Consider the following 23751-nt stretch of genomic DNA (forward strand, 5'->3'; position numbering starts at 1 on the left):
ACACCTCCATTATATGATACTAGCAACTGCAGGTAATACGTTATCGCAATAACCTTGACTCGAAAGCTACCAAAAACGTGAAGGCCCTCACATTCCCTCGTTGACCCGCAAGCTTTTCATAGAACAGGGTTAGCTTTTATAGTGGCGGACCAGAAAATACACTCAAGGTATCGCTCGTCTAGATCCGAAACTCTATTGTTTATTATGATGAGCTGTTTCTACTTGAACTCAAATATTATTTCCAGTAAACTGAGTCACTTCGTTTCCCAATCCGTCAGTTCCCAACGCCTAAAAAATGACGGTACAGAAAATGGGTAACAATAGACGCTAGAAATAAAGTAACGAAATCGCATAGACTGGAGATTTCTATGCAAAAGGAAATGCTTCGACAATAGACGCTAAATTCTACTAAGAAGCATCGTTTTTCAAGTGATATAGCTTAAAGCCAACCATCAAAATGAAATATTTTTAACAAATCGTCTATTCCGTGCACGAGTTTTTTTGCACTTTTAATTAAAAACACTAAGGAAACTTTCAATTTTCTCGGAGTTTTCGTACTCGCAAATACGTTCGTTCCTGTCCAAACACATATTAAATTTGAGTTTCCGATCGAGCTCGGAATTGCATGACAAAATTCGAAGCACGTTTTGTATTAACGTAACCGGATAGTAGGAAACTGAGCATTCTCTCTACTCTTTCCTGAATACATTATTTATTCGAACAAGTACTCGCATATTAAATTACGCGAACTTTCCGCTGGAGCCACACAAATGGCCAAGGCACAGAACGACCACGTTACCTTCCGGCGAGTATCGAGGCGGTTCGGTTCTCGGCGCCATGTTCATCTTTGTCGCAAAAAAAGAACAAACTATACCAAAAAAGAAGGATTCAAGGGCTTGAACTGACAGTGAAAGGCCAGTCTCCCAGCATAATTAGATGAAATGTAATAATTGGGTGGTGATTAAGGAGCACATATGTACCCCGGGGCCACATTTACGCGATCTAAAGCTCGCTCGTTAACCTAAATGCAATTTTCTGTTTCAATTAAGTTCGCGTTCTACCTCGCGTTGCGTCTCTGTGGTGAATTTTGCGCATTAAATGTCTTCCGCTCAGACGACGCATAGCTAATGTCATCAAAACCGTATGCCTGTGAAGTGTATCGATGGTCTGCTACCCTCCCTCTGTCGAACCGAACCGTTTCATGTTCTTTTTCTGCTCTTCTGTAGCCATTTCATGTCGCTATTTAATCGCTCCCGCGATATTGCATAGAAAAAATAAAAAATCCGAAAACCTTTCGAAGGCACTATAATCGAAAATTCTGTTTTAAACTTACGATATCATACAATCTAACGATTGTTTATTTTGCACGAAAACTTTCAATCTAGTCATTAAGTTGTTATTAGGAGAATGCAAAGTAAACGTGAGACAAATGAAGACGTAACTTAGCCGTCATCCTAACCATCGTCAACACTCTAGCTGTAAAAAGATCGTCTATCACACAAGGATTAAAAGTTTCTGCATTACTATTTTACTTCAAGCGCCGATAAACGCCGCAACACGCAGATAGCCAAACAACAACCCATAGCTGCTGAAAGCATCGAGAAACTTAGGCCGGTGAGCATGCTTCTCGTATCGAGAACACGCGCTCGATTGATAAGATTAAAAACAAACGAAACAAGCTTACTCTGCTCTCCTAGCAGACAGGCAGCCTGCGCTAAGCTGAAGCGTTCATCCACTTCGAAGAGCTTGCGGAGTTGAAGTGGCTAGCTGGTTCTAGAAGCGTGGGGTCCAAAACGCGTAGAAGTTCCGCGGCATTACCATAATGCTTTGGGCGCGAGGCTAAGCTCGTGGCAAGTATCACCTGGCCAGTTAGTATTGACTAGCAGGTATATCCGAGGACCTCTATTGTCCGTTCGCGAGAAGATCGCACGCGAAGTGACAGAGGGTCAAAGCATCCTTAACCTTTAAAGGGCCATACATAGCCAACATATTACTTAAAGTTCCCAAGTTTGTCCCTTATTGGTTCTTGAGGGGTTAAGAGCCTAGAGCAGGAGTGGTTCCGGAGCCGGAGGACAGACTTTCGTGTAGTATTGCGAATAGCGGGCCAACGAAAGTTTATAGTCTCCGGCTGGAGTATACTGGAGGACAAGGGACCTCAGAAGGGGCCCCTGCTCGGTGGGGTTTTAATGGGTATGCCTTCGCCTCTTGTTTTTCTCAGGCAAGATGAGCCCCACACTACCCCCGACCGCCATCTGGAGGGGGAGGGTGCGTATAATGCATTTCCCCACCGTCTTTAAACAAAAAAAAACAAAAAAGGTTCTTGAGGGGTAGCGAGATATCGTTGACGCGTTGCTCAGTTTCAATCACACTTTAGTGCTTTAGCCAGTAGTGTGCCCTCTTCTCATGGACAAGGTAACTCGTAACGAAAAGTGGTTATATCAAGTAGTGGGGCACAGATACCTGAAAGTTTCTCGTGATCGAAGAGTAGGTGTGTTTATTGAAATCGTTCCAAGGGTGCGACGACGACGCGTCGTTTAGACTCGCATCATCCGTAGAAACGTGGCTGGCACAAGGGATTCTAGGTCGGTCGGAATGTTCAGGAGCGGCTGGCTAACAAAAAAAGGTGTACAAGGACGGTAACGGGTTGCCACGGATCCGTTCGTATAACTGAATAAGCTCCGTAACAACGAAGGCGGCTAGTCTCGAGGCGGGAGCCACTTGCTCATTCGCTCCCCGGATTGTTGGACAGGTAATTAGAGGAGCAACGCTTCGCCCGTGGGCCTAATTATAAAAGGGATCTTTCCGCTTCTCTCTTCGTCAGCCTATTTCCGTCGCTCTCTCCCTGGAGCGGAGCGGAGGCTGCTTTCCCTTTGCAACTTCGGCGTCCACGCTTGAGGAGAACAAGGGGGAGCAAAAAGGAAGGGAACAAGTCTCATGGCGGCAAGCTCGAGCGGTCAGGTGCAAAACCACCGAGCGTCTACCGCCGAGCTGACCGATTATGATGTATCGATATATCCCATCGTGACCGACGCCGACGCCGACGCCGCGCCGCGCCGATCCGGTCTATCGTTCGACTATCGGTTAATAACCAAGCCTTTGCATGAAAATGGGAGCTAATATTGGTAACTACGCTCGTGTGCAGTGCCAAGAGATTGGGTGAATGACGTACCCTGGAACCGGGCACAGTGCGATGCACTGGGTCGCGTGTGCGCCAGAGCTGATCGCCGGAATATCGAGTGCCGTTAAAGACGCGACACCGGTATTACCGCCTATATCTGCTATCACGTAAGTTTTCGCCATTCCTGTCTCCGGTATAACACAACCCAAATTACCCCAGCTAGTTATTCCCAGGCAAACCTGACGGAAATTGATTCTTAAGTCTACCGCGCGGAAATTACCGTCGTGGATCCTCGCGCGCAACACACAGTGGTCCGGCTTCTCTCAATAGTGTCAATCACGGTTTTACGAATTCAACAATTTCGCATACCAATTACAATTTTGCTTACCAATCTTACCAATTACTACACATTTAATGAAATGAAAAAAATCATGTAGAATGGAATTGTTCTAGGTCGGAAGAAATGTTTAATTTTCACTGCAACTCGTAAGCAGAGCTATCCTATTTAAATAATCCTATTTAAAGGATTATTATTATCCTCCAATAAGTTTTTCAAATATTATAGTATTTTTGACGATAGCGCATGTATTTTATTTGAAGAATATTGAGAATATTTGGATTTTGTCTTGAAATATATTGGTTGGCAAGAAAGTAATTTTGGTATTTTAATGTGAAATAGAACCCAATTCTTTTTATTCAAGCAATGAACTTTAATAAATAAGAGATATTTTCCCTTTTGTTTGATGATCTTTTGCAAAAAAGAATAAATAAGAAAATATTTTATTGATTAAAGTTCATCACTTGAATAAAGAAATTCGGTTTTATTTCACCTTAAAATACCGAAATTACTTTCTAGCCAACAAAATATTTTAACTTAACCCAATATTAATAGTATTACTTTAACCCAATAGTTGCTGAAAATAATGATTCGTATTCAATACTTTTATGAGTATACATTATACAGTACATATGTTATGGTAGTAATTACTATTGTATTAACTGTAGTAGTAAATTCAATAAGCACAAACACATACATATAGTAGAGTATACATGATGAAGGGTTTCTCTCGAGATACAGTGAAACACTTGGACCGTAATCACGGTGCAAGCTTCTTTAGCATTTGCATAAAATTACCTGAACAGCTTCGATCGCCAGTGGTCTATAAAGGCTAAAACACACATTCGAGAGCCCCCATTTAACGGAGACGTAGGGATTGAGGGCAATGTACAATGAGGACCCGAATTGATTACTTGGCTGTTTGGAGTAGTCTCAAAGTAAACCAAAATTCTCATGAACGTAAATTGGACTTCAGTAGAAGACTGTGATCTCGATTACAAGGCACTATTAACTGTCGGAAACGGTCCGCAATGAGAAATTGTTCAAAGTGTCCATTGAATTTCAGGAAATACATTATGTTTGGACGGTATACACGTACAGAGAACTATCTAAAAATAGACCGAATAAACAAACGAACGAGTGAAAATGAATACAAAAATATTCACGATTTTAGAAATGCAAAGACAATTCCCAGAGATATACCCTTACTCGAAACTCAATTCCATACAACCCTTCGAGGTGTTAAGAAATTCAAATTTTAATGCCTGGTGAACCATCCTCTCGAGATCTGCTTGCTCTGGAAAAATGTTTCATTCATCAAACAGCATATCTCTAAGACACTGACGTCAAATTTTTCTGGGTCAGGGAATACCTGTCATTTCCATGGTGGGCGGAAACATTCGCCTAAAATAAGCTAAGTGCCACCAGAAGACAACATCGTTACAGTGTCAAAATATTTCTTCATGGAAATCAGTCAAAAATTCATGTCATTCGTTCCAGATTTTGTTTGAAACATACAAAATGATTGTTTTAATTAAAAAATTGTTGTACGCATCGGTCAGCAGTTTCATGAAGATTTCGAATATTCCAAGAAAATTACAAAATACATCTCAACAGCAAGCGAAGCAATTCGAATACCTTCTTAACCCGCATCGTGTGCGAGCGTACATAAATTACTGAGAATATCGAAGTCGGACCGCAGATATGGCGTGAGAAATTTCGCCGGGATGAAAAATAGAAGCAAGCGTTTCGCGTTCGGCATTTCCGACCATTTCGAACTATCGGACGGCATTTAAATTTTTCGGTGGCCATTGGAAGGATCTCGCCATTGCGGTGAACTTTCCGCAGATTTTTCAAACCGCAGTTCCCTGACGTGCGCTGGCATTTCGCAAGCCGTTAACTTTGAACACTTGCTCCCGCGTCGCGTATCCGTGTGAACTTCCGTCGAGCATCAGATGTCATGCGTACAGTTCAAGTTCCACACAGCTGGGCGAACTACATGGAAAGTTGTTCGGTGCACCGATCGGTGTGTAAGTCGTATATTTATTCTTGGGACACGGTAATATTTCTTGCTTGAGCATCTTCCAGCCGGGCGGATTCCAGGCCTCGTGCATATTTACTTCATACGTTTGGCGGTTTGTAAATAAGCCGGGCTGCTCGAGAATTATTGCCGGAAAGTTTCGGGGATGTCTGGCAAGCGAAGTTCAACGGCGCGAACCTACAGGACCTTTCCAACCCGCGCCGCGGTTCTAACAGCGGAATCTATTAGTTGAAAAGCTACCCCGGCCATCGGACGCTATTTCCACGGGTACGCACTGGTTTCAATTCAATTTCTGCAAGTGGTCCGAAACGACAATCAAATAAATTTGCCCTATTTGTTAGCCGCGCTGCTTCTATGCGGATTAAGTTTTAATTGTAATGCTCGCGATCCAAAGCAGTTCCAAACTAATCCTTTAGCAGCTAGTTTCCACGAGGTGTGCCTAAAAAGTCACGGGACAGATGCCGGACGTGCATTCTCCGTCAGATGACGCGTACACATTTTCACTGAACTAGTCTCATTCGGTAGATGCAATTCCTTTGTAGTCGGAGCTATTCTAACACTAAAGCTAACGGTACCGGTCAAAATGACCGGTTCCATGTTTTTTATTTTACAATTAGAAAAGTAATAAAACTGATTAAATAAGAAACGATTGTATAGATCTTTAGTAGTGCACGTATTACAATAGGAGCCGCACAAAGTCTCAATAAAATTAATCTTGTAATTTTTATAAGGGAACATGTGCCAGTTACTTTTGAGGCTCAGTAGGTTTAGTGTTAACTCCACTAAAATTCCATTCTATATGATTTTTTAATTTTATGGATAGGAAATTGATATAACACCTCATACAAAACTGAAATGTTTAATAATTGATTAGATACCAACTTATTTAATAATGTCAGCAGTATTTTGTGTGTCTGGTGCGTTTGATTCTGTATGGTCGACGTTACACGATATTACAAATGTTACAATAATCTCTTGACGATTTAGACCTTTTCTTCGGTTAATATTTTCAAAGACAATATTTTATTTCTGTCATTATTATACTTCTATACCAAAATAACATTTTGTTTTATTCAGCACAGGCAATCTTCAAATAATGTATGTATTCGAAAGTTAAACCGTTAGCGTTTTAGCAGCTGCTGGGAAATTTCAAACTGTGGGCACCTGAACATCGGTTGCCGAGACTTCACGTACAGACTACGAAATTTCTGTAACAACTAAGGTACTGTAACCAGTTCGGAACAAGATTTACGGTGCCTTACCGGGCCCCGTAAATTAAGGGACCACACGGGACTTCGCCCTTGTAATCATGAGGGCGAGTTCTCAACCGCTAACGCGCGGTTAAGGCTTCCTCTCAATGCCCGAAAGGAAAACAGGAAGTATATTTACCATTGAATATTAACGAATATGGTTTTTGGACTTAAAACTCAATCTATGTTTTATCAGGGGTAAGGATCAAGGTTAAATTATTAATTTATTCGAACAATTAAAAAAAATTATTTTCCGATTCATCGAAGTAGCTAAATCTTTAAAAATAAAAAATATATCTTTGACTACCATTGCCTATATCCATCTAGGGACCGTAAAAAGTAACCTTAAATATTTTCTCCTGCATTTTGAAAAAAGATTTTTTCACATCCCGTAAGAATTCAAGCCATTTAGTTCCATCTTAAAAAGTCTTTTTAGAAGTGTGTGTCCGAATATCCCCGCGAATGACTGAATATGAAAACAGTAGTCACAATATCTTTGACGCGTCAGAGGAATCCGCGTTACACGGGAGCATACCGTGTTCAAGTGAAGCGTTATTATTATGAATGTATCGGCGAGATCTTCGCCATCGATGTCTTCGGGAACGAGAGACAAGCGTGAGCTATATGAGAAGAAACGGAATTGGATCCGCGTCGTGTTATGAATAAACGGTTCAAATCGGAACATTGTCTTGCAACGTGTCTATCTCGGCTGGCGAGTTATACCAGAGACAGGTTCTATAGAGCGAAGGGGAGTAGTTTGTCGATATTTTCGTCGGTGCCGTTGACTGTCAGCGGAACGACGACGACCCGAAAACCTTTCGGGCTCCTCTTCGAAATTGTTAAAAAGCAGAGGTGTCGGATGGTCGGACATAAATCACCATTAAAGGGCACACGGGAACGTTCTTGGACGTTATGAATAGCCGCGATTTAAATAAAATGGATTGGCAGGGGATGGCTTCCTCGTCGTTTCCCTCGAAATGAGCCCGAAAAACGGACGACGCGCGGTCCGAAACTGTTCGCATTTCTCACCCGAGGCCGCGAAATTTCGGTGAAGGTTTGCGAGCGCGAGAACGAGATGATGAAGATGCTGCAACGTTCTATAACCCAGTCCCACGGGTATTTCTAGTTTCACGACAGATTATTAATCATTTCGATGCTGCTGGAGGCCAACACCCAAAGGAACGCATTTAGAACTTTCGGGAATGAAATTTATACTGTCATCCAGAATAACGTATAGGGAGCGAGTTAATTTGGATCGTGATCTCCATCTCGGCACGTGAACGACAAAAGTTTGTATTAGAGAGCTCCGAGATACAATTTTAATAAGTCCCGCCTCGTCTCCAGTGAACGATACGATAATTCACAGCGCGTACCTCGCAAGATCACAACTCGATATCGCCGATGCCAATTAAAATTTCATTAACCACGCTCTAGAGGATATCTCCGATTTTGCGCCGATACTTGTTGCCCTTTTTTTCTTTGTCCCCCGGGAGCCTGGCACTTATATATAGATAGCTGTAGTATAAATTATTCGATGCAGTCGACACGGAACAGATTGTGCCAATGAATAAGAAGAACTGTGAGCGATCGCGTGACGTCGTTCACACAACATTTCATTAACACTCGTAAGGTTATATCATTTCTTACCGTTCGTGTTCAACAGCTGTTTAATGAATTTCTTTGATAACACTGGTCAACAAATTTCAACTTTTTTTATGTTTCCTAATTACTGTTGGGTGGTTCTTATAGAGTTTTTTGCGCTGATTCCGCATCTGGCCTTAATTTTTTCTCCTGGACGCACAGTTTTTGAGAAATATGCCTTTGAAAAAAAACATTTTTCAACTTTAAACAAATATTGTGATGTTATTGTAAAAGATATTGAACTGTTCTTTACAGCAAAAGATTTTGCAGACATTCCCGAATCCAGTGATATCCAATAAATCCTACTGAAAGCGTCCTACGCGCAAACTACAGTAATAAGTGGACGCGCCGCGCGCCGCGCCGTATCCCGTCGAACGATCGTTCTAATGGTGAAGCGTCACTGGCGGCAACTCATGTCGGGCGAAGACATTTTGCTTTCTGGTTCGAAAAAAACGTCGACAATGTAAACTTGAAAGGGTGGTTTCTCAAGATAAAAGTCTGCTCTATCGCGTGGTATAGTTCGATTTTCCGCTGGACCCTTATTTTTTGAGATAAATTGAAAAATATCCTCAAAAATTGGTGCAAAAGTGGTATCTCTCCGTCTTTAATCATTGTTTAAACATGTTTAAACAATCATAATGTATTAATATTGCATATCACTGGATTCGGGAGTCTGCAGAATCTTTTGCTGTAAAGAACAATTCAATATCTTTAATAATAACATCACAAAATATTCGTTTAGAGCTGAAAAATGTTTTTTTTTCACAGACATGTTTCTCAAAAACTGTGCGTCTAGGAGAAAAATTAAAGACAGATTCGGAATCAGCGTAAAAAACTCTATAAGAACCACCCAACAGTAATTGTGGAACTTTGGTATTGAACAGTGTAATACGTTGGTTCACATCTTCCAATGTTCAACTGCTTCTTAACCCCTTGCCGTAACATTCTCTTTACAGTTACAGTGATTAATACGTCTGTATCCCCAAAAATATCGTAGAAGAGGAAAGAAAATTTGTATTTTTTGTATGGCTACATTTGTTTTAATGCTTAAATATTGATTACAAAGGAATCCAATTTTATTTTATCGAGAAAGAAACGCACAACAATCATATGTGTTAGACTTTGTTAAAATCCTCATCACGAGTCTGATTGGTTAAAATACAGCAAGGGGTTGGTAATTAACTAATTTTCATTGATTTTCCAGGATGAGAAATAAGTAGAATTACGTTTGAATGAACTGTTTTCCACATGAATGGAAAACGTCGAAAGCATCAAACGACGTCAACGAAGGATATTAATCAGCTCGATGAAAGCATCGTAAGAAAGAAAGGGCTGGAATTTCTGTCGAGACACGTGGAATGTTCGTCGCCATCTTTTTTCTCTCTCTCCTCTTTTCTCCCTTTTCCGTTCAAACTAAAACCCATTTGCTGATCCCGTAACGAACAGCTTTTCAGTTACTCTCGTTACGCAATTACATTCGCGCAGGTGGAAATTATAACTCGTCATAAAACCTCAGGCCAAATTTTCATTATCAGATCCGCGGTCAACATGATTCACCGTTGTAATACCAATTGAATTTTCGATTTGACCCTCCCCGTCGATACGAGGCGGTTGATTTATCAACGAGAGCTCTTTTTTCAATTAAATGAAACAACTATCTACTTACACGGACGCTCCCGAAAAACAAATCCATCGCGCGTGTTACAGATACTGCCGTGTTTGTGTCAAATGTAACGTGGATCCGTGTAAATCCATAGTCCGATAGAGAATTTTACAAAACCCCCGTGTACATCGGTGGATGCAGCGTTAAGTTTAATTATTCAACAAACGAATAATTCCGTACAGCGACGTAATTGCGCAAAATATTATAGAAATATCACATTATTAATTTATCCGTATTTTGCATTCCGCTGTGTGCGTTGCCCATGTTTACGGTTTCAACGGTTTACAAATTTATGCGCGGAACAGACCCTCATTTCGCGATAAGAATAGACATACGTTACCTCGCAACGCATTAATTCCAATTAAAGCAGTCAATTTACGAGTGAAATTTTCTTGCATCGCCAATAATATAATTCCCATAGAACGGTTTACGCGTGTTTGGCCAATGAAGAGGTCGGATAACCGAGGTTCCTCCGTATACAGTAGAACCTTGATCTAAGAAAACGGAAACTGTGATAATTTGAACTGTATTTAGTGGTTTTGTTCAGGCCTGGGCAACTGCTGCTCCTTGAAAATATTATTCGTTCGGATCTGATATGTTGATGTGAAAAACCCACATCGTTGTATACGCTTCGGGAAAGAAGTTCGAATACACTCGTTAATATCAATTTGAAACATTATTTTCAAACCGATGCATTATTCGTTATACACAATTTGCAGAATGAAAATGAATGACAGTAAAAGGGGACGTGTCGTTTCACACTTGTCCAACTAATTATCATAAAAGTTCTCTAATTATTTACACTTGAATAAGGCACTCTTTTAGCACTCCAACTATTTTTCGATGCGTTCAGTAACTTTATAACGAGGCTCTAAAGGCTCTTAAAATTCGTTTTAAATACACTCCTGTTGCTTTGCTTTATTCTAATGTAAATAAAAGTAGTATTTTCAAAAAGAATAATCAAAGGGAGGGAATAATTCCCATTCCGCAACAAATCTTTCCGAAGACCTAACGCAAAGCTGTGAACGTAGCAACTTCATCCGCGGAAATGCAAGTGTGAGCTACCGGCATCACAAAGAACACGAGAGAGAGAGAGAGAGAGAGAGACGATAGGTTAAGCTGACAAGGCTTACTATCATAAAACAGAAAAACATTTTCCCTCTTGACAAGCCTCGGTCGCAAGCCTCTCGAGTAGTACTCCTTTCAGTTAATGCACGCGCGTACTCGCACACGCGGTGCCACATGTGTGCTCAGAAGAAAGGGTGAAGCTTGCGCTTCTACGAATCAATATCGGTCGTTATGAATGTTGTTTCCAGTCTGCCAGTACCACGGAAAAATCTTGACGACCGAGAACCGACCTCTGCACTCGCAGAACCGCGCTAACTGCTTTTAACCCTCAACCCTTAATCCTTAACCTTGTGGAGGTCGGACTGGTGCGATGAATAATAAGTATTCAGTTCCAATAGTTTTCTTTCCCAATTATACTGACAATAGCTAGAAACGTGTATATATTGTTTGTCTCAATAAAAAAAAAATATTTTCAATATAGCGCTCGTGCACAAGAAAAACGTCACAACTCTGAAGTTTTCAGTTTTTCTTATATAATTATTAGGTTTTACTTTTTTACTTGCAGCCACAGCTAGTTAAACTATCAAAGAACTTTGAAGCGCTCTCCTATAAAATTTGTATTTTTTATTTGTGACGTTTTTCTTGTGCATCAGCGATTGTGCATCAGATGTTACTAATATCGTAATATCTGGTTTCAGATATTTAGCTCAATGTTTCATAAAAATTATTATGTAAATAAAAAATGATTCTCGGCTTTTTCTTCCGGTTAAAGGTGCAGCCCTTTGTTTTATAGGTTTGTGCAACAATCTACACAACGGTAGCCATTAAGAATAGTATACTATGGATTGATACATAATAACGTAAAAATTGCTTCACTATCCCATTAATTTATTATCCAGTAGATGTTTTCGCTTGAAGAAGTAAAAGTATGTTAGATTTTCTTCTTGAATATGTTTTTGAAGCCGCGCGCCATACCCATGTTCCGAGATTGATGGCTGAATACGATACAGAGCGACGCTGTGAAAGAACGATAAAAATTCAGTCTAATTACGGTAAAACGATTATATAATGCGCTTATAGTCTGGCAAAAAAGAGCCTCCACCCGCGGTGAAATTGAATTTACAACAACTGCGAATATACAATGGCGGCGCCACATGTTTTCAAAAGTCCATTATGTTTGCGTCCGGACATTAACATTGAAGTGTATCCTGAATGTACAATACATTCTGAAAAAGTTAGATTTTCCTGTATGAATTTTATGCAGTATATAAACACTCAGTTAACCACTCTATTAGAAGTTGCATAGTAATTATGTATATGTTATAGACTACGAATTTTTGTGCAATTTTTTCGTTAGCGTACCACCTTTTCACGAAAGCAAATTTTGTTAAGAATATTTTTCCTACTTATTTGTTTTAGATTAAAATAACTCTCGATTGTTTGTTTCTCGATCCAGTTCATCTAATACGTATACACGCAATGTAACGAGAAGAATCGATCGGTTTAAAATAAATACACTGCCAGGTTAAAAAGGAAAGGTGAGACGTGTTCTACAATATATTCTGATCATTTTTATTTTAATACGTTTCGTGTTGGTACATATATGGATCGTTTATTTTGAAAATAGTGTAAGTTCATTTTTTTAAGAAAAATGAGATATCACATAATTTGTGTAAACTGATTTGTGAAATTGATTAATTTAGTGTAAACTTTTTATTCATAACTAGTTAATATTTAATATCTTAATAAATGCCAATGCTTTGTTCAATTTAAAATTGGCCAATAAAAGAAATTACGTACGATCAATCGTGTTCAATATAAAATTCCTTATCAATTGTAGTGTAAAATAATAAGAACAATTTTAAACAGCTTTGTTGTTTAGTCTAAGCTTATAATAAATAATGAAGGAACAGTATAACCATAATTCATGAGGTTGTCACCGTCAACTCCGATCGATTGCCGAAAATTGCTTACAATCTAGCAATTCTCGAAACGTTCAGCTTCGTCTGCTTCCACAGAGCTAATTGTCTTAATTAACGCATGGTTCGATGAAGACTATCGATGGCCCAAGACCACCGGACAATTCGCTACCCTATTTGTGACTGTTTACATTGATTTGAGATTCCAAATAAATCACGGACGCTTGTTGTCGTTACAAGCAATTGAAACAGGTATGAACGCTTGTCGACTTGTGACTGTTGGTAAAAGCAATTCATCAACATAGTTAATTAACGAGCAACGAAAAGCGGTAGTGTTTTCGCAATACGAATCGGACATGCTGAACTGTGTTTAGCATAAATTTAATTTGGAAAATCAATGCTCAGTTCCTGTTTCTCTTTCCTGTCATTTTTTTTGACGTAATTACGTAAAGACCGTGTATGTAATACTGTATAACATAACTTCCGCGAGAACAAAGCACCTAATAATACGAGGGATTTATGTAATCCAATAAAGATTAATAACTTCGTGGGACACACACGGTGCAGACATGTCTCATTAAAGTGAAATATGACCTGTTACTTTAGAGTTCTGCAATATGTTTCCTCAGCCAGAAAAATCGCCAACTACGGTAATACGATTCAAGGACGATTAGGCTTCACTAAAAACTGGAAGGCTGATTATGCAAATATAAAATTTTTCCCTGTTTCACTTAAAGATAATTTTTGTTCCTTCTCGCAACACGTTCTTTCATTTTGTAAAATATTGACATACAGTGGGTGTAAAAAGTATTCGTACGCCCTTTAAAACAGAATAACTTTTTTATAATTATACCAAACGACCTGATCTTTTATAATCAATTAGAACCATTGGTTTACGAAATGATATGCAAAAAATATTTTCAAAAATTATAATTTTAAAAAAAGGCATTTTTTAAAACTTTTTTATATGGGTCCTTAATGAAAATTTATATGTTTTGTAAATCTATGTTATTTATACACATGTTGAAAATTTCATCGAAATCGATTGACTATGAACATGTACGATTCTGTGGATTTTAAGCAGAAACATATCAAAGGTCGTGTAAAACTATGATTTTCACGATGTTTAACCGCTTGTAGTTCGTGTGTATGTTACTCGATTTCAATGAAATTTTCAACATGTGTATAAATAACATAGATCTACAAAACATATAAATTTTCATTAATGACCCAAATAAAAAAGTTTTAAAAAATGCCTTTTTTTATTTTTGCATGTAACCTTGTAAATTATAATTTTTGGTAAATCTGTTTTGCATATCATTTCCTAAACCAATGCTTCTAATTGATTATAAAAAATCAGGTCGTTTGGTACCATTATAGAAAAGTTATTCGTTTTTAAAAGGCGTACAAATACTTTGTACGCCCACCGTATAAACTAGTATCAATATTTTGTTGAAATAAATTATTAAATATCAAGTCTGTCAGAATTGAGAATTTAGAAGTTGTAGTTTCTTGAAGAGGTGCATAAGGAAGTGCAGTTAAGAAAATATAGGAAAAAGATCGAGTTTTACAAGGTTCTAAACCAGAAGACTTTGTACAACATTACCACCTCTTCGTCTACCATCGCACAGTGGGCGAAAATACCTATCTAGCGGGTCAAAACTATCTCAGCATTGTGTTAAGATTTAAAGCCATAGTAAAGTAGGTTAAGTAGATCATAATAAAAAATGCATAGTGGTATTGAAAAAATTTAGATGACCATAATTTTTTATTAACTCGCTGTGTGACGACTGCCCGCGATAGCCGTAACAAAACAAGGGAAAGACAATGAATCTCATAATTTGTCAAAAATGCACTTTAACGTTTCGTATAGCATATGATTCCAGCTTTCAATTGAGATAAAAATTAACAGTGTATAAAGTGGTATAATGTGTTAAAAGTCTAGTTGAAGTTCAAAGTAGAGATAAAATTACATGTTAACTATTATGGAGGTTTAAAATGTTAATGAAACATAATGTGGACAAAAGACATTTACAAATGTATCTTCAATAGTGGAAGATAACGACACATACAGTGACTCCCACTAATATTCGGACGCTCTCAAAATGCCGATAGCGTTTTTACTATTGGACTATACGATTTGAACTTTTTTGAGAAGCTACAGCAATTAGTTTACTACAGAATGTGAGAAGAAATTTTTCCAAAAATTGCAATTGGTCGGAATTGCTAAGGAAATACTAGAAGTTGCATTCTACAACTTTTTTATGTGGACCTATATTGAAACTTTAAAAAATACGTTTTGTAGACCTGTGTCAATTATATGCATTGTGAAATTTTTATTGAAATCGGTTGATGCAAAAAAAAACGACAGACATTGAAAGATGTAAGAATTCTTAGATTTACTGCCTTATAGGCCGAAAATCGTGAAGGTCAGCAATTTTTACCATCTTTAAACGTTTGTAGCTCATTGCAACGTCGACCGATTTTGACGAAATTTTCTGGATATGTTTACATTGACACAGATCTACGAACCGTATTTTTTATATTTTCAATATAGACCCACATAAAAACGTTGTAAAATGCAACTTTTAGTATTTTCTCTACAACTCCTTTCAATTGCAGTTTTCGAAAGAATTTCTTTTCACATCCTGTAGTAAATTAATTGCTCTAGCTTCCCAAAAAAGTTTAAATTGTATAGTCCAACATTTAAAAAAGATATCGCTTTTTTTTAAAGAGTCCGAATATTAATGGAAGTCACTGTATTTTTTAGATAGCATTTTTAGATTCGGTACTACGCAATTAAAGAGAATTTAAAAGCCATAATACAGGACCACAATACTAAACGAACTAAACTACATTTTTAAATACTATTAATATATCATGATAGAGTATATTTGGTATATTCTACTATCGAATTCTAAATTTTGTCCAGCTAGATCGTGGAAATAGCTCACTGTGCATCGCTTCGAACGAAAATTCGCGAAAATTGTTGAATTTTTCAGGATTTATATGTGACTGCTCCTTAAGCCTCGGATTGTTACTAGGGAAAGCAAGAACTGTACCAAACCGGAGACGCTTTGTCGCCGTATAAAAATCGCCGTGGAATCTGCCACGGATCCTTGTCCGAGTAAATAATTGAGAAACAGCTATCGGTCGGTGTAAACCTTAAAATGGAAAAATACGCAGTGTCCCGGCCAGTTTTGCAGGGAGCTTTCCGCACTCCGCGCGGAAATAACTCACGATCGTGAACGGTACCGAGGTAGATACCCCTGAAATCTGGTCCCACCGAGAGGATATTTCAGCCGAAGCACGGCGATAAATCGGATGACTTATTATCGAGAGTAATCTCCCAACTAAACGAAGAAATGTGCACGGAAAATATATTCTTCGCGAGGAAACGCTGTGTCTTCGTTAACGCTACCTAACTATTGGAAACTGAAACAAAGCATTAAACACGACGTTGGTATCGCTGGTGTTCCCATGTCCCACTTTACATATTTATACTACTCATAATTATTTGGCAACTTTCAACAATTTTGGACTTTTATCTAATTAATTTTTTGTGACCCACTCGAATACATTATACTTCCAAACTCTCCTGTACAACATATTTATACTGGTCGTGATTATTTGATAGATTTAGGTGATAGAGATTTTCCACTCTACCCCAATTTCGTTTTTTTCATTCCTTTGTTGGTTTTTATTGCACGTGCCTTACATCTAAACGTCAAATTTAGCTTCTCTTCATTTGTATACTGTGTCTGCATTAATATATGGAGCAAAAATAAATTTTTGATTGCAGTTAGAAATCGACACATTTTCCCACACAATACTTTTCTTATTTTACTTAAAAATGTATATCGTTATATTTAATAAAAAAACGAAAATGAAATTCAGAAATGCGTTCTATTTCGTTACATGCAAGGGTACATGTTTTTATATATTTCTATGTGTTTTCTTCCACGTTAATCTGTTTATTGAGTTATGAGATTAAATAGCAATCGTGGTGCAAATATAAAAGTGAAAATAATTGAGATTTCAACGATCGTCTATCGAATGAATTTTTTCTCTCTCGCGTGCTTGTGTTTTCATTGTTGCCCATTGTGAATAATACAAAAAGTGACAGTCTTCTTTCGGGATTTCAGAGCGCGGGTCAATTTGATTGCACCGCGCTCCAAATAGATTAAAATTATAAACCTCGTTCAATCGTCGTTCGATCTCATAAAACTTCAAAAGTTTGCGACGTATTTCAATATGATTAATGTCGGGATTCGTTTCGCGGTGCACGTATCGCTGAGATTGAAATTTTTCCCAAATACCTTCAGTATTATCACGTTGATATGATAAATTCGTTGTCCAGTGATTTTAATAAGATCAATGCCATCTTGTGGCAAGGTTTTCACATTCTCAAGGGTCGACAACTTTTTCCAGCCGATTAGCCTATCTTATTTTCTCTGTCAATACTCGATGTTCAGTATAGATTCAGCATTTCCCGTTAAGTATCATGGAATCAAATGTCAGAACCAACATCCTATCAATAGTCATTCATCCCAACGGCTTCGTGACTGGCTTGATTCATCGAAAATTGTATGTGCGTTCGTAAATCATCCTCTTCATCAATGTTTTTCACGATTCGCGATTAAGAACTTCACGTAAAATGCTGTACACGTAATTGCGCGTTGTGCTTGTAATTAAGTGAATAGCCAACACATTCAATTTAAAATGTTCTTGAAAAATTACCAAGGTTTTGGGATTTTAGACACGTTGCACACTTGTCGATAAAAATGCGGAAAAATTTCATCAAACCATTTCCAAAACAAATGCTTGTGAAATACATCCAGAAGAATTATTAACTTTAACGCGTTTTATTGTATACATATTTGACGCACGGAGTAGCATCTCCATCACTAAAAAGCAACGGATGGAACAATTTCCTTAAAATTTTTCTACAAATCCGTTATAGTTTACAACATTTCCTAATAATGTTATAACATATTATAACATACAGTGACTCGCATTAATATTCGGACGCTCTAAAAAAAGCGATAACTTTTTTAATATTTGACTATACGATTTGAACATTTTTTAGAAACTAGAGCTAATGCAACTTTTAGTATTTTCTCTAGAATTCCGACCAATTGCAATTTTTGAAAAAATTTCTTTTCACATCCTGTAGTAAACTAATTGCAAAAAAAGTTATCGCTTTTTTTAGAGCGTCCGAATATTAATGGGTGTCACTGTATTTATACTCGGAACTGAGCATATTTGCTATAGGTTACAACCTAATTCGAATGGTTTTCCTTAATTTGTCAACAAGCTGTTTCCGACATACAAAGAGGGCAATTTAGAAAATGCACGACCACAGATTTTCGTCTTCGGACGAAATCCCGGCCAGAAAAACCGCAGATAGAGAATAACAGAGGGCCAGCGACATCCTGATGGATTAAATCGGAATAAAAACTAAGTGTTTGCCATTTGCAGAGAAGTGAAATGCGGTTTCGTCGTGACGGCATATCGATTCAACTTGTAGGTAGTAACGAAGAGAAGTGAGACTGATTTCATTATACGCTACACTGTCACCGGGCGTGCTGCCCCTAATCATGATTGACGAGACGATGTATTATACATGTTGCCAACGACATTTTCAATATAACCAGCTATTCGTAAATTACAGAACAGCGCACGCGGCGCTGCAATATCACGGTCGAAAATCTGCCGAGACTATTTCTAGTAATGTCTGGTAATAAACGCTGAGAAAAACGAAAGAAACCCCTCGTTCCTCATCTATCATCAATAAAATACCGTTGGCACTATTGTAAACAAACTTCCCAAACTCGGGCGAAAGTGTATGCATTTATCGGGCAATCTCCAAATATAACAGAGAGAGTAGTAGAAAAAATAATTCGAAAAGAAAGAATGTTTTTTCGGGAGAAAGGAGTTCGAAGGTCCGGTGGGTTTCTCGTGCCGTAATATTTGCAGGAAGTAGAAGCCGAGTCCTATCTAATATAGTATTTTCATACAGAATTTTCGAACTCGATTTTCTTGCAAACTAAACAATATTCTTCTTCTTCAACTTATTTTTCCATGTAAATGGTTGTACCAACATATCGACGACAACCTGGTACTATTGTTAAATAGAACCGTCATTAAGATGTTGCAATCACCTAATAGATCTCGAAATGGAATGAAAAGACGCGTTTGATGTGTCGGTAGCTGTCTGTCGGCTTTTCGGTTAAACAAATTCGGTCGTCGATTCCGATTCCGAATTGGAAATTGCCGATCGTAAAATCCGCAGTCGGAGAGGACTTACCTTGAGGTAGGACGGTGAGCAAAAGGACTATTTGGAGACCGGCGCTGACCATACAGAGGTTTATTCGCATCTGCGGCAGGGCTCTCGTCTGGTCCGCCATGGCAAATGAATTTTGCAGACTCGTCGCGGTCGACATCTCTTATTCGCAAAAGGTCGGCTACCCGAATTCGCCTGCTCGTCTTCTAGTATTCCGAATGGGGGCTCTTGTCCGTTCTCCTGTCGCGCGGCACTGCGGAATTCCGTGTGTCACTTCTAGCTGCGATCACCGTCTCGCACGTCGCCCGGGAACTCTTCGTCGTGTGCTCTTTCACTGATTATAACCATGACACACCACCGGGTGTCGGCCGAGTGGTGCGGATCGCGAAACAGTTCGCCAGTCAGACGAAGAGCGCATTTATTAACCGTGTTCACCCTACTCAGCCGTCACAACCGAACGTTTCCCCATCACTTTCCGCGCACGACAATGTACATCGGGAACTTCGGCGAAGTCCTCGCTCGTATTGACAGTGGAGTTCTAGGTCCGCCTCGAATTTTCCCACGCTTCGGGCATGCTCCTGTTTAACTCTCTGAAAATAATTGTTCCCTAATGTCAGACCGGCTCGCCGAATCAACGCTCTGGCTGTTAATTAATATTTTCATTCGCTCTACCAAGCGTGACTATCTCTTTTCCTTATCTTTCTTTCACTACCCCCGGACAGCCATTCTAATAGAATTCAAGCGTTCCATGATTTCGCTGTTCCATGACCGAACTGTGACACGCGTATGCTTTTATTTCGGTACCTACATCGCCGATCTGCTGTAAACCGTAATTATCGCGGCAATTCATTCGAGACCTCTATACAAATTATTTTATTGCCCTTAACGCAGAAGATTTTTGACCCGGTCTTATATCGAATGTCTCCGTGTCTCTTTTCGAAAATAATTCTTTCGTAACCGTGATGGATCAGTTAATCAATTTTTACAGTGTGTGCGGTTAGAATTCTGATGCTACTATTGCTCTCGGAACAGGTAGATTTACGCTTCAATCTGCGTTCTCTGCAATTCTCTCGTAATTAGATTGATTAGTTAATTAATTTCTACTGTGTACACCGTCAAAATTCAGTACTGTGTAATTCATAAAATTTACTATGGCCTGCCAGATGTTGACACTCAACTAGTAAATATAACAGAGACTCACGATACGAAATATATTCTACTTGTTAATATAAATTTAAACTAATAGAAAAATTAAATCTTGCCTTACTTTCATTTGATAATTCGTTTACGAATATAAATTTCCAAATAATACACACTGTCAAAAAATGTATTTCAATGAAGAATAATTTCGTTAAACAAACGTTATACATGTTCGACTATTTTAATCATATCTCAGAATAAAATAAAGCAGGAAGTAGGGTATTTATAATAGGTCTGCCGGAGCGCAGTAGGTTACTGGTCCGACATATGGCTGACTCATACTACTAACCGCTTTAGGGGAATACAATACGTTTTCTCACTGAAAACACATACTACTGGCAAACTTACTTTCACTTTTCTGTAAATTTATTTAACACAACGGGTCGATACGTCCAATATCAATGTAAAATATATTCTGTACATTTTTTATTTTCTCTCAACATTATATTTTGTGCGCCACTTTCATACCTGAAACGAACCTCATGCATTGTTTCTTTTTATCATTTTGTTCTAAACCGTTCGAAAATAGGTGAAATAACAATCCTTCAATTCTGAAACCGTAGAATATTGAAAATCGAAATTCAATAGCAACAGAATTCCCTAAAGCCTTAAAAATTCTAGAACACAATGCAATTTTGCAATATTTTTATAGGAAACACAGATTAACCGCACTAGACTCTCTCGATTCGCAATACGATACTTTACTATTTCGCTATAAGTGGAGAGGGATTTCGCGTGTTCCCATCGGAAAGACGTGCTGCGACTAAAAACAATTTGTTGCCGTTGGGTCAGTAACTGTTGTCACGAACACCACACATTATTGTCGAGATCGCGTCTAGGGTACCACAAAACGAGAAATCCGTGTAAAATCTACTTCGTACCTAACCACCAGTGGATACCATTACTTAACTAATATCTTTGAAATCGAAAAATGTCATTCTCGTTTAAATAACCGTTTCGAAACAGCTCGTAGGGACACAATCGAAATAAAAGATTTCGCTTCGGACAGAAGAATGAGCGGAAATATTTCCGATTAATATCATTACATGCATTACCCGTAATGGAATCGGTTATTCGGTAAGTTTTACACATGCTGGCCATTCCGGAGTTCACCGAAATTACATTCCCGAGATACCCGATCGCGGGATAGCAAATTTCCCGGATTTCATTCGGCGACGAGCACAGAGTGATCGGCGAGTCAAAAAAAAATGCGAGTCATGGAACATGGAAATCACATTTCCTACCTGCCGCGGCGTACGATCTGGTCGGAACTACGTCCGGAAAATTTCAATACTGATTTCTACCTTGTCAATACGAACGTACCTACGGATTGCGTTCGGCGAGACTGTCGCCGGGTATCATTTATCAGTAACAACCGCCAGTGTTTCTCTAGCCTTGGTAACCGGACCTGTCCGGTCCGTGGACAGGTCTCCGAATCTTTCGGTTCACAGGTGTCCGTATTAGATACGCGTATTCGAACGTGTGAACGCTGGCTCCTCTTCAGCCGGTGTTGATTCACCAACCGATCACTGTCACGGTTAACACTATATCTATCCGGTTCGGGCGAAGTTCAACCGACGAAATCGATCACCTGTTTCTTCTCCCGTTGCACTCGGGTCCCCTCGGCTCGGATCTTTTTAACATTCCTCATTAGTAATCCTGCGGAGCGCGAGAACGAAGACGATTCGCGCGACAAGGATCGTCGACCCGGACACCCTATCTAGCACCGAAAGGTTCGATTCCATAAACGAGAAAGAGAAAGAGAGGTAGAGGTAGAGTGATAGAGGCAGAGAGAGACAAAGGAAGAGAGAGAAAGATTCGGAGAAGAGTTTTCGAACAGCTCTCCCGCTATCAGATGAACGTCGAGCCGCGGTCGCGCCTTATACCGGCACTGTTATCATACGGGATCCTATCTGAAGAAGACAGCTATGCTATCGCGATTCTTGGACGCACCACGAGCCTGCGTTCGGTGGCTGATCGGCCTCGTGCATCGTCTTCTTCGTTCTACCACTGTCCACTGGATCCTCCATCCTTTTGGGTATTAGCACCACCTTCCACCTCCTTCGCTCTGCCTCCTACTTCACCGGAGCGCAACACGGTGCTGCCCGTATCCAGGCAACTTGGCCAAGCGTGCTGTGCTCACTCCCACTTTTCCGTGGAGTTTCCTCTCGCATCAGATCCTCGCGGAACACTTCATCTTCCGTTGTGCTCGTTGCTCGCACAGCCACCTCCCTCGCTCCTGTAGAAAATCATTCTCACGAGCAGGTGCTGCTGCTTGGTCCGACCGCCGCCGCCACCCTCTCTCTTCTTGTTTCCCTCCGTCTCAATCACATCCTTCGGCTCCCGGAGGATATCGGAACACGACGACGCGACGTCTCCTCTGCCTTTCACGCTGGCAAATGATCACCTCGCCATGGTGCGCGTTAACCCGGAACGCCGGGGTTACTGTTTCGCGTTTTCCGTTTCCCGTTCCCGTTCCCGTTCTCGTTCACGTTCTCGTTCACGTTCGCGTTTCGCTCTCTACCCTGTTGCTGGACACCACAAACACCGCCGCCTCTCTCGTTCTCGGCGCTGCTCGGCTCGGCTCGGCTCGGCTTCGCTCGATCACTCAGGTGTACGCGCGTCCCGCAGCTAGCCAGGTGTAGCAGATATACGGAGGATGTGCAACGAAACGGGGACGTGATACAACGTCGCTGCTCGCACCGGCTGCTATAACGAAGATAAAGTCAGGCCGGTGTCCCGGGGCCACCTCTCTCTCGCTGGACTCGGGGGTGAGAACTGTCGGAGAACAAACAGGCCTGCGTTTTCGTCGGCAAACACTGTATCACACGCGAGACCACGTTGGTGGCGTCGTCGTCTACAGGCAGGCGTAGGCGACTCGCGGTAGACTGAGACAGCGGTCGAGAAAAAGGTGAAGCGGACAGAAGCGAGGCGTGTGCGCGGGTAGAGCCAAAGGGGCAACAGCTCGGCGGATGGTAGCGAGGGGGGAGAGAGAGATCGAGAAAACGGGAAAGAGAGACTGTGTGTATATGTGTGAGCAACGGAGACAGAGAATGGGTGTGAGAGAGAGTGAGATAGTCAGTGATTCCAGGGGTGAGAGAAATGGTCGGACCGTGTGTGCGAGTGAGAGAGAGAGAGAGAGCGAGAGAGATAGAAAGAGAGAGAAAGAGTAACAGCAGAGAGAAGGGGAGGGAAAACCGCCTCGTTCTGCGATCGGGTACCCAAACG

General features: G+C 39.9%; 1 protein-coding gene and 1 long non-coding RNA gene across 11 annotated transcripts in view; both read right to left on the reverse strand.

Annotated features, from left to right (window-relative positions):
• LOC143207470 (uncharacterized) overlaps positions 1-19341 on the reverse strand; it is a 32414-nt gene extending 13073 nt beyond the window's left edge. The window contains exon 1 of the long non-coding RNA XR_013008675.1: positions 5-19341. This is a non-coding gene — a long non-coding RNA (uncharacterized LOC143207470). The remainder of the gene's footprint in view (positions 1-4) is intronic.
• The window catches only part of Nachralpha6 (nicotinic acetylcholine receptor alpha6), a 390412-nt gene that overhangs the window by 366502 nt on the left and 159 nt on the right, over positions 1-23751 (reverse strand). For 3 of the 10 annotated variants that reach the window (XM_076420946.1, XM_076420945.1, XM_076420944.1), the window contains exons 1-2: positions 21847-23749; positions 19348-19913 (exon numbers count right to left, since the gene is read on the reverse strand). In XM_076420946.1, coding sequence (XP_076277061.1) covers positions 19348-19483 — 136 coding nt within the window. In that variant the 5' untranslated portion in view covers positions 19484-19913; positions 21847-23749. The other 7 variants (XM_076420940.1, XM_076420939.1, XM_076420937.1 and 4 more) reach the window with 7 other exon arrangements.

This window comes from Lasioglossum baleicum, chromosome 3 (assembly GCF_051020765.1).
Source record: "Lasioglossum baleicum chromosome 3, iyLasBale1, whole genome shotgun sequence".
Classification (NCBI taxonomy): Eukaryota; Metazoa; Arthropoda; class Insecta; order Hymenoptera; family Halictidae; genus Lasioglossum; species Lasioglossum baleicum.